Source organism: Bombus huntii, chromosome 17 (assembly GCF_024542735.1).
Source record: "Bombus huntii isolate Logan2020A chromosome 17, iyBomHunt1.1, whole genome shotgun sequence".
In the NCBI taxonomy this organism is placed as follows: domain Eukaryota; kingdom Metazoa; phylum Arthropoda; class Insecta; order Hymenoptera; family Apidae; genus Bombus; species Bombus huntii.
The window spans coordinates 324,228-336,235 of NC_066254.1; the positions used below are offsets into that span (position 1 = coordinate 324,228).

Consider the following 12,008-nt stretch of genomic DNA (forward strand, 5'->3'; position numbering starts at 1 on the left):
GTATCGCCTATCGTAATAGCAGAAGAAGGATTATCATCTATTAAAATCAGCCTACTACCACAAATGAAATTTCTTGCGTGATTAAAAATGTAACAAGTTGTGGTGCAGATATAATCAACGGGAAATTTAATTTAACGGGAAAGAAAATAAATGTTCGAGAATTCAGTAACTTCATTTAAATTATTGTAGTAATTAATGATCCGATGATATTTTTGATATATATCGTATTGATAATGATAATTGACAATTAATAGAAGATACAATTAAATATACAATGTCAAGGAATCTGCGATCGCATGTTACTTGTTGCTATTTCCACTCTGTGTTCTTTACCGAAGATCGAACAACAATGCGGCTTCACGATAGTAGATATCGACACGTGTGTCACAGGGCTTTAATGAATTTCGGCGTGAAACACGTCAAGATACACATACTTCTAATAACATCACCCTCTTACTGAAACGGAATAATGTCTTGCATTAATGATACGATTAACATTTTTACTTCCAAAACCAAAGTAAAAATACCTTTGAATCATCTAAAAGCATGATAGATTGACAGCAGTTGACTTTTTATCATAGATTGCTTCTACATTTACATTTTAATGATATTTTCATTACGTATAAGTTTTTACTGATTAAGATGAAGGTGAAAATGTTTGAATTGCTAATTGCATCTCATACGAACGATTTATTGTGGTGGTATTGAAAAGAAATACCACACAGTCAGTGTAAAAGATATTCATACAGTGACTAACTGTAACAAAAATTAAAATTATGGTAGAATATCGTTTAGTAAGAAATTTTTTGCAAATGAATAATGTTTATATATTCTTACAAGTCTCCAAAGTAATTTAAGAAAAAATTCCTGTTACATATTCCTGTTCTGAAAATATTAATAAGAATCTAGCTAATGATAAAAATATATGTGTAATATACATATATTCGTACAGTTAGCGCTTCATAGGATACAATGTACATATCATAATATAATATAGTATAATTATTTACAGGTTTCCTTTAAAAAATGGAAAAATATATCTAGTGGTGTACTCATCAATTAAATAAATTCAATGTCACGATATTTGCAAAACATAATGGAATCAAAAGGAAACTTTACTAGCAGAAAAAGGTCGGGAGTGGGAAGACTGATTTTAATAAAACTCGAGACTTGAAGAACAGCGCGAAATAATTAAACACGCATTTTTTTTTAGTTGCGGTAAATCAAGTTTAAAAAGTTTATAAAGTTCTAGCCCAAAAAGGCTACCACGAAACAATTAAAAATAGACAAAAATTTGTTAATAAAAATGTTAACATATAGGAAAAGTACTACAGTTAATAAGAAATTTCAAAATTGTTTGAAGAAATTACATGTCACGACTGTTTGAAAAATTATGCCATCAATGCATATGACAAACAAAACTTGCACTTTTTGTCACGAATGGTACCATGTATTGTACATATATATATATGGTTTCCCCATTAGTTAATCTATTTATATTCTCAATTTTATTTTCTTTCATTACGACGGCCGACATTAACACATAAATCTACGATAGTAGTAACCATTATTGCTATTGTTCGAGAATTTATTGAAACTAACAAGCATTATTTTTTTATATTTCATAAATTACATGCTATTTTTATTTTATTGTCAGCAAAGTCCAGTGGTGTCGAATATGGAGAACGGGAAGCTCCATGAGGAGCGGGTCTGCATTCTGTTCGCAATAATACAAGCGTTTCATTCAAAACTTGACGAACTGGTCGACTATGACATGAATCGTGAACAATGGTGTAAGAAATAGATAGAGTTTACGCATTTGCTTTAACTTTGTACTGCTTTAAATTTTCTACGAAGTCGTAAACATAAAAATCGCAAATATAATGCGCATGTCATTGCTGCTGACACATAATTCTGTGGCGGATGAAAAGGGAGTTGTGCGTTTCGTCCCGGGACTACCGGTGGATTCGTCAGTAAGGCTATGCCCGGTAGTCCCTGCCTTAGCCGTAGAGGGAGTCTCGCTAGGTGCGGTATTTGTATCAATCGCTCGTATATTCGACCGCTAGCGAGTTAGACAGACAGACTCGTTGTCGTCGTAGCCCTCTAGTGTTGGCGGTTGGTACCAGCGGATCGCCCGGGAGGTGTTGCGCCGCGTTGATGCCTCGACCTGTCGGCGTCCTGTTGATACCGATCAACAACCGATACCGATACCGATTGAACAACGTACTATATATAAACACATTGGCAAATATGCATGGGCAAAGGCGACAATTAATCTCTTCTTCTTTAGGAATGCACAGCCGATTTACCTCTGATACGGATTTAAACGTCGTAATATTAAGTTCTTGCTCACCAAATTCACGTATTCACTGTAAATCGTAGCGTTGGTTAACCTTTTCTCTCATGTAAAAGCCTTCCGTTATCTCTGTATTCTGATATACCTACAATTTTCTGCTGCTTCATCGATAGTAGGATATTTTTCTTAATAAAAGTAAATGTCAATATGCACTTTAACATTTGTTCCTCAGAGAAGGGGTCATTTGCGACCCATGATTCTTTTGAGACCCTTGTTCCTCGTGACGAACGGAGTACATAGCAATAAAAATGTTAGACCTCGAACTTCATGGTCAAGATCGTTTTTGAACAAATTATTTTTTACAAATCTTCACCGATCCGAAAGTGTAAAATTACTATACGATAGATTCTCTTTACACTTTACTCTCTGTACACCCTGTACAACATAAATATGTATTAAATATTACGGGATGTGTTGCTCTGTTTCGCAATTTTTAAATAAATTTTATGAATGACAAAATCTGAGCGAGCGCAGCATTGAATGCGCTGGTAGAGTGTGGAAAATGTTAAGCTGATGGAAAGCGAGCAGCAAGAGGGCGAAAGGCGGGCAGAAGCGGTATTTTATTTAATCACTCTATTACGTCGTACGAATAGCAGAAAAAAATAACAGGAAAAGGCGTCGACATACTCACGAATCATATTGCAAATAATCAATGCATTCACTCGACGTTAGTTTCTACTTGCGCATAATCGGCCACCTTACGTCGCGGTGGTCTGAAAATGAAGCATAGTCCTCCCATTCTTATTTAATAATCACAAACCTAATTACAAATACACGCTCGCTCTAACGTCAACAATATGTTATTTTATTCAAAATCACTGTCATTGTCCCGTCCTCTTAAATTACTTTTCTTGTCATACATACGTCGTAACAAAATGATTTAAAAAATCATTTTCATATCCGTGAAATAGCATTTCGAGAAATTCTTCCGCCTTTTCCTGAAACGAATAACGTGGAACTGTAGAATAGCTACATCCTCTATGATTTCGATGACTTTTGAACACATTATCGGGAATACGACTCTAAACAACCATTTCCTGTACATGTAACTGTTAGACGGCTATAGTTTCTGAGATATTCGGAAAAAATTATCGACGCCAGTCCAATGAATTCTACCAATGTATAATGTATATAATTATATACAATTGTGCATCCGCGACAGCGTACGCGCTGTTATTTGTTGCCCGACCATCTTTTGTTTATAGTATATACAGGATGTTCAATGTAAAACAACATAAAGGCTGATTCTTGAAGGTAAAATAAGACGGAAATCAAAAAGGAAAAAATTGCGTTTTCGGATTTATTTTTGAATTATTGACAATTAAAAATCGGCCGAAATATCACTGTGCGCGAGTAAATCTCCTTACACGAACGAAAGTAGGTCAGCTTAAGCAGCGGGGTACACGATGATCATCCTGCGTAAAGTTTTTTAAGAAAAATCATCGATTATGCTTACTCATTAAAATCCATAGCAGCATATCGTAAACCGCTTTATTTTCGAATAGAGAGGATTAGTGTCTCCTTTAATTCTTTGTCTCGATAAATAATTAATAAACAAAAGCACATATAGACAATATTTGTAGAAAATTCACACACGTTGGGAAATCGCACACGTACCTCGAGTGTGCACACTGCTGACAAGAAAATCGTAATGAAAATAGCAATGTTCACAGAAAAAACTACATATGAATTAAGTATTCAAACAGCCGTACGCTGTTTTGCATAAATCAGAAACGATTTCCATACAATCTACTGATCACTAAATATTACAATATCCACACACATGCACATGAAATAAGAAATCAGGAAACACGGAAAAAACTGCAAAAAAATGATTTAAACTTATACTCGAAGAATTAATTAAGGTATCGTTTTATGCAGTAACGGGTAATAATAAATGTCAATTGAAAAATTATATGTATGGCATTAAATAGCTCTTTTAAAATTTTCGCTTTTGTTGCCGAGATGATACTATCCTTGGAAGGCAGTTCTAACCATTTTGAAACACATCTGGTGAGCAGCCTATACGTTTTTTCAATAGACATACCCAAAGAAACACCTCAATTAACGTGTCCATTCCTGGCCAATTTCGAAAAAATCATACAAAAGAAGTAAACGGGTTGGCCAAGAATATTGTACATTTTCTTTCTGCAAGAACTCTCCACTATTACCTTGTTATGTAACATGTTTTAGTGACTTTAAAAATTTGGGCAGAGCCCAACCTCTTTCTTTTAGAAAGAGGATAGAACAGTTTTTGAAGGGCAAATTTATTTCGACATCGTCGAAGAGAGACGTTAACCCCTTCCCGTGCCATTTAGCTCGACGAAACAGACCAGACTGATGCTCGTAAACAGGAACTAACATTCAGTCACGATCGTAAGGGGCAAAAAACAATCCGCGAGCCCGGCTTGTTATGTTTACGTTTGACCCAAGTATCTAGTCAGACTCGCGATATTCATGTTTGGGCCAAAATCTTCATCGCGAGTCTGACTCGCTAAAGTACGGGAAGGGGTTAAGAGGACTGTATAAACGTAAAATTGAAGTTAATCGTAATTGTAGTATAGATTTAAGTTATTTCGCTGTACGTATTTTTAGGCTTCTTTATTTTTAGTTCCTTGAACTTCTTTCCTTTATTATTGTATTCTTTGTTATTTAAAAAATGTTTTATTTAGTTCCAACGCGAGTGATTCGGGTATGTAGTGTGTGTAGTGCGTACAATACGTGTTGTGTGTATCATTCTCATACCATAGTTTGTTTGTAAAAAGACAGAGGTTATGTTATATATGTCGGGGTGACGTTGTGGATAGGGTTGTATGTGTTTAATGAATCTCCATTGGAATTAGCCATCGTTATTGTATAACAAAGGTACGGTTTATTAACACAAGTATGGATACCACAGACTTGACAATCAACCACGGCGATTAGGCGCTCGCGACACTAGTGACAATGGCCTTAGGTTCGATAACGAATCCGCGGTCAACGTGATGATAGATGTACGTGCTCACAAAATTTAAGTCGGACTCTTTGTTAATAAAACGTGTAATATTCATTGATCGTAAGGCGTCACTCTTTTCGTCCATGAGATCGTAAGAGAGAATGACTTTCCGTCCTGATGATGCCACAGAGGAAAACTATGCTAGGGTGTGTCTAAGGACACGAGATCATCGGATTCATCGAAGATAGCCTTCGTTCAGAAAGTGGAGGAAATTGACGTTGCTGCTAATTGGTCAATCTCCATATCGGTGGTTAGAAAAAGATGCTAGCCGTCCTTCAGGGAAGGTTGCTAGCGGGAAGCGTCGTTCGTTGAAAAATAGATCTGCCCTATCTTCCCGTAGTTGGGACAAAGACTGTTTGTCTGTTTGAGAGACTTTAGATAACTAAATCTTAATATTTATAACGGCTCTCGGGCTAGTTGATCATGTACTGTGGATACGGTATCTGTCGGTATCTGGTAACCTTCATACCCGAAGAATAGGGTCTGCGTGTGGCGAGCCACGGGACAGAAATCGTTGGAATGTTTACTGTCGCGTGTCGCCACGAATATTTCTTTTAAGGAGAGTTATAGAATTACTCCATACCTTTGTTAGACAAAGCGTTCATCCCGTGACCGCGGCTACGTTCGGCGACTGACTGTCGCCTCGAGCCCAAGCTCATTATCACAACTCTCGAACAATTACAATCGGATTGAATAACTACAATTGTTCAATTACAGCTATAGTAGACTCTAGGTTACAAGGTTGCGGGATTATCCAAAATTCCAAAGGCTCCGGTGTTCTTTCATCTCCGACATATATATTTACGCGGAGGAAATTCGCACGGACGCCAGGCCGCTTCTGGGGAAAGCGGCGTGGTAGTGTCGGACTCCAACCGACTAAAACCTCCACGATGACCGTCCCGGCTGCGATCGAGAGAGGCCCGGGAACCGGTGCGAGCGACACAACAGCCCCCCCCCCCCCCCCGAGCGCCTAATACAGCCACTGATGGAGCGGTATGTGGCCATGTCACATTGCGCCTCCTCGCCGGAGCAACCGTGACCGGTTCCCCTACCAGACTGCTTGGCGGCCCCGAGGCGCTGAGCTGCCAGCTCCAAAGCCCGAATCTCACCGGGGGGCGCGGCGAGCCCAGCGCGCTTCGCCAACGCCACATGGAGTTCCCAGGCGATCACCCATCCAAATCTCGGTAATATCTGACATTCGGTCATGTTACACTAGCTAGAAAAATTTACCGATTGTCCAGCTGGACAAATTGTAAAATACAAATTATGATTTAATGACGATTATGTGAATATGAAAAGTAGATTCTTTTTCTCCACTGGAGATCTCCTTTCTTCTTTCATTTCTGGATTCATGCACGATTCACGTTCAGAACTGTTGAGACATGTATAATTTTCTGTGCTGGACTAGGTTAAGTGCGTAGTAGAGATACTTGTATGCGAATATCAGTGTGTGGAAGTATGTGTGTCCGAAGCGTCTCGAAAACAGATGAATGTAAACTCCTCGTTCGGTTAAGATCCGTCGAAGGGTCGGTTAAGGGTCGTCGAAGAGTCGGTTTACAGTCGGGTATAGAAGAAAGTGCTGAGACGCGTGCAAATGTGTATCGATAAATATATAAGGAATCGTCCATGAAATAAATATATCATTGTTTTAATATTAATCCTCAATATAAATTTAGTGTTCCTATAACATTATTTCGGCCTCAAAGATCCACAATTCTCAACAAGAACATATCAATGATATACTATATATGTATATACTTTAAACATAAGCAAAAGAAGAAATAAGTAACTAAGTAACTAAAGCAAAAAGATAGGAAAAGCGCAACATTTTCGAAAAAGCCGAATTTCATGTTGAATTTGTACGTCCGACGAGGACTGAGAAAATGTTCCATTGGTCAGCGTATTACCTATTTTCGTTATTACCTTTATTCACAAAGAACTTAAATTATAAGAACAATATGATAATGAGTGAAGTACCACAGTAAAAATTAAATATTATTATTGCTCCAACATTGGTTCTTATATTGGAACATTTGCTGATTATAATTTTTGTCATTTTTAAATAGACAAATACGAAGATTATAATACATCTTCCACTTACAGAAACTGTTCTAAACTTCTCTAACCATCCTTAAGTTTCATTGTTCTGTGAATTTTCATACGTCATCAAGAACGGTCTTTCCGAAGTAGGACACAGAAATTTTTCAAATAACGAAGTGAGAAACCTACTCTTGTTACCAACTGGTTCCAACAAATCGTTCCACAGATTATTCGCATCTTGGGAAACACAAAACATTTCTGATTATCAACGTAACACTCATGAAATAATTGTATAGTTTCATCTGTTAAACTCACATAGTGCATGTAGTTTTTGACTCCAATGAAAGCAATCAGCATTAAGATATGAGAAGTCGGCAAATCCATCCTCGGCTAGAGGTATTTTTGCATGTTCCAGAGTCGGTAAAATTACTACGGTGAAGTCATTTCTATGAAATTCTGGATAATTAGCGACTTCTTCGTCAATTTCTTGCCACCTAAAAAAATGAAACAAACTAGCTTATTCTTCATATGTATATTAAAATATATATCAAAAGGTACTTGAAATGTGTTAGGGAAATAATATCGCATAAATGTGAAATAAGAAAAATAAGCTGATTGCAGTGCGAAATGTCGCACCGCGCTGAGACAGAAGTAAAATGCCTTTGTTAGTTACCAGGACTTCGCATTTTTTCAGTATAAACATCTCACATTTTGGCTTCGTAATTACACTTCGTGATCATTTGGATTATCATAGTAACTAAAAGTTCGTAGTTTTTTACAAATTATGTGGAATAATCCACTACCAAAATTAACGATTTCCGATACACGGTATGGTAATGGAAAGGTGCAACACTTTTTCAAGATAATTAGGGTAAATGCCGCATTCCTAATCGGGATTGACGCCATTGATTTAGTAAAGGCTAGAGGTGAATTGAAACTGTTTCGAACTGAAGGAGAATTGTCGATGATTCATTTACGGAGAGAAAGAAGGATGAAAGTTGGGGTATTTACACCATATTGATACGACACTTTCACGGAATCAGTCAATAGCCCCTTTGCGTTCACGCGTCATTCGAGTAAGGGTCTCGCCGATCTTCCTGATAAGAGAAATGAAATGTTAAAGGTTGTCATGTGTAGGACCTCGTCATGTTTATTGCTACGCGTAAACTCAATCGGCAAACTCGCGCGGGCCGCGAAATCTCACGAGGCACGTCCTGCGCGTATCTCACTTACCCCACCATCAAACCTTCCGCACGTCTTCCGTGCATGCGCACGAAATGTCGAAAGTGTTGAGTTTATGTTAGCCATCGAGGCGACGACATTTAGAATACCCCCGAACAAGATGATCGCGGTGCATGTATCAAATTTGTATAAACATTGTTTATATGCGCTAGAATATATTAATCACTTATGGTGGCAATGGACTAGAGGAAACATTGATCCTCTCTACTCGAGAATTTAATGGGACGATTTTCGGGTTGCTGTTATGGATTTTAATGAATAAGCAGATTTAACGTCTAACCTATGATTTTTCTTACAAGAATGGTTTATGTTTTCGAATGCCACAATCTTTTTCTCTACGACTTGTACGAGGTAAGCTGTGAATCTATATTCATTCGTGTAAAATAACAAAGCGCGATTCTGTTGTTCTCGATTCTCATCTTACTTTAGCTTCAAGAATCTGTACCGAAACTTACCTGCGGTATCAGACGAGTATCGATACGTTTGTGGTGTTTCAAGTACAGTACTTGTTGGTATCGGTTAGTAAAGAATCAATATCCTGATTAACTGAACAATAACTAATACCTTTGCCTTTGATATTAATTGATAACAGATTGAAATTCGTAGATCGCTGTCGATAACATCGATACCGTATCGAACACATCACTAGATATGTGTTATATAAATACGAACTCGTCGAAGGAATAGACGCTCATAATATACACTTATAAATATACTTATCAGCGTTTTTTCATCCAAAGTTGGCCCGACATTGCCCAATAAGATCTTAATGTGAATTGAAATCAAATATGATCAATCTATGTTGTTCTCTAATAACTCTTTTCAATAAAGTTATTCACCAACATATAACGAGAATGGTATACGCTTAAATATGAAATAAAAATTAAAGTAATTGGGCACAAAAGCTGCTGCGCCTCCGATTTTGATGATATTTAACTATAATGTAAAACTCATCATTCAAAACAACATTATGCTATAAACATTATACCATTACCCGACTTTAGCTTCCGAGATATTTGCAAAAATCTGCTGCTAATACTACATTAAATCTTATCTATCCATGCACGTCCATGGCAACGTATGCGTCAGAGTGGTGCGATCGCTTATTCACTGTTTCTATAAACACATCATAGCTGGTGTGAAACGATCTGTATAGCGGATGAACTCCTGGAAAAGCGAAAAAGTTTGACAAAATACGGGACGAAGGCAATGCTAGTCAATGTCGACGGCTAATAGCCTCACGCGTTCTGCGGTTCCATTATACTGAGTGACAGGTGAGACACTCGGTAACACTGAGTACCATTGCCGTCACCGCGTGTTTTGTCAAACTTATTCGCATTTACATTAAAAACAAAACATGATTTTCTGGCTTTATTGAAGTTGTCCTTAGCAAAAATGTTTGCTCTATCGCGTGCTAGTGTTAGGTTCTCTTGTAGACATTTAATTTTTGAAATAAGTTGGAAAATCTAAGCAAAAAAATGACGCGTTCTATGCGTTCTTCTCGCTTTAATCATTATCTACACATATTTAAATGTCTATAATACCATAACAGTACATATCATTTAATTCAAGAGAGCCACAGTATTTTTTGTCCAAAACACATCTCGATAGCTACTAATGTAAAAAAACAAAACATTCGCGAAGTTGCGAATTTGAATTTTTCTTACATTTTTTCTCAAAATTGAGTTTTTCAAAAGCTGTGCGTTCTAGCAAAAAATGGTTGGCCAATTCGTATTTAGCTCAAAAGTGTGTACATGAATTACTTGTTGAAGGTTGCAAAACTAAATGCATGTTCAAGAGCGCAATCCGTATTGAATGTAGATCGGTCTTTCAATTAGGCCGTCGTTAAAGTCTGATGGCAGTCAGCCTCCTCACGGTGCGACGACTGAATTGTTCAGTATTGATACTTTTCTAGAATAGGGTTCGGCTTTGTATAGTTTTTGACAACCGCTGATATATGTAAGACTTGTGCGTTCAAAATGTTTTTTTACGTTTTCGAGGTAGTTAGAATAGTAGTTAGGTAGGATAAGTATTAAACAGTTCGCCCGTTATAGAGATTATTTGCAGGTCGCAGCGATGTGTTTATAGACACGCAACAGTAGATGTGTGGTCACACCATGCCTTATAAGTCAGATTCAACATAGTAGTAGCAGCAGCTTTCTCTAAATATTTCGGAAACTAAGTGAGTTTACCCCCTATAGGAAAAATGTTGAGTTTCACAACATACTTAAGTTTCATTGTAGCCCCTTTTATCTATAATTACTAAGATTAAATATAAAGTATGATATAACAAAATTCTTGTAAGTATTTAATCCTCAAGCACAAAATATTTAAAAAGTTAAATTCGGAAAATTATACAAACCTCTCAATTAATTTATAATATTCCGGTCTTCGATCCCTAAATTGTAAAGCAAACATACATGAGCATTCAATCATGGATGCCAAATAGCACAGGAATGACTCTCTTCCTTGGTGTGCAGCAACCAGTTCCTTTAAGTGAGGTGGTGGTATAAGAGCAACAAAAGTTCTTGGTAAATTGTCTCTTAAGATTCTAAGAGTATGAATTAAATCTATTTTGTGATCATTTAACATAGTCCATGGAGAAGAAGTTGCACACATATTAGAGCAAAAATCATTACTTCCAATCATCAACGAAATCAACTGGAAAACATAAAAATGTAGATATTATTGAGTAAACGATTAAACAATAAATGAAATTATACTTGCATCTTATACTTGCAATTTCATACTTGCATCTAATCTTTTTAAATTGTAATTGTAATTTTTAATTATATTGCAAGTGTGTTTCTAGTGAATAAAAGGTAATGTAATTAACTTTTGAAAACAGTTCACCAGAACTGCAGTGAAATACTTCTCGAATTATAATGCCAATAATTTCATTATGATCTTTATTCCTTATTAATGAACGTATAAAGGCCTTGTCTAATTTTTATTTTAATATTTGAATAAAAATGGTAAAGGTGAATAATTTAGATTTTATGTGAATTTATGTTCCATTAATCAGTTGTTAATTTCAATGATCATATGCATATTAAAACACCACTTGTCATGTAGTAAATATGTATAATATATAATTACTTTGTCTACCAACATACGAACCTTCCAATGTTTGTTTATATCTACTCTCGGGTCAACTTTTATTTTATTGACCAGATATGTCGCCATGAAAGTCATATCTTTAGACATAGCTCCAGCTTCGGCGACGTTTAACTGCGCAGCTGGATCAGTACTTATAGCGTCTCCAAGTGAATAACCTATTAATTTAGGATTGAATTCCTGCATATAGAAAAATCGGACTATGAAAGATTTCAGTATTCGCATTTATGGCGATAACACAAATCGTGTGCGTAAACA

The 12,008-nt window shown here is 36.5% G+C and overlaps 2 protein-coding genes across 5 annotated transcripts in view; one reads left to right on the forward strand and one right to left on the reverse strand.

Moving 5' to 3' along the window:
* The window catches only part of LOC126874980 (putative fatty acyl-CoA reductase CG5065), a 672,215-nt gene that overhangs the window by 84,507 nt on the left and 575,700 nt on the right, over positions 1–12,008 (forward strand). The window lies entirely within an intron of this gene.
* The window catches only part of LOC126874985 (phospholipase B1, membrane-associated-like), a 60,096-nt gene continuing 55,427 nt past the window's right edge, over positions 7,340–12,008 (reverse strand). For 3 of the 4 annotated variants that reach the window (XM_050637582.1, XM_050637583.1, XM_050637580.1), the window contains exons 4-7: positions 11,754–11,930; positions 10,996–11,294; positions 7,707–7,885; positions 7,340–7,628 (exon numbers count right to left, since the gene is read on the reverse strand). In XM_050637582.1, the coding sequence (XP_050493539.1) occupies positions 7,483–7,628; positions 7,707–7,885; positions 10,996–11,294; positions 11,754–11,930 (801 nt within the window). In that variant the 3' untranslated portion in view covers positions 7,340–7,482. Of the gene's footprint in view, positions 7,650–7,706; positions 7,886–10,995; positions 11,295–11,753; positions 11,931–12,008 lie in introns of all 4 variants that reach the window. The other variant, XM_050637584.1, reaches the window with a different exon arrangement.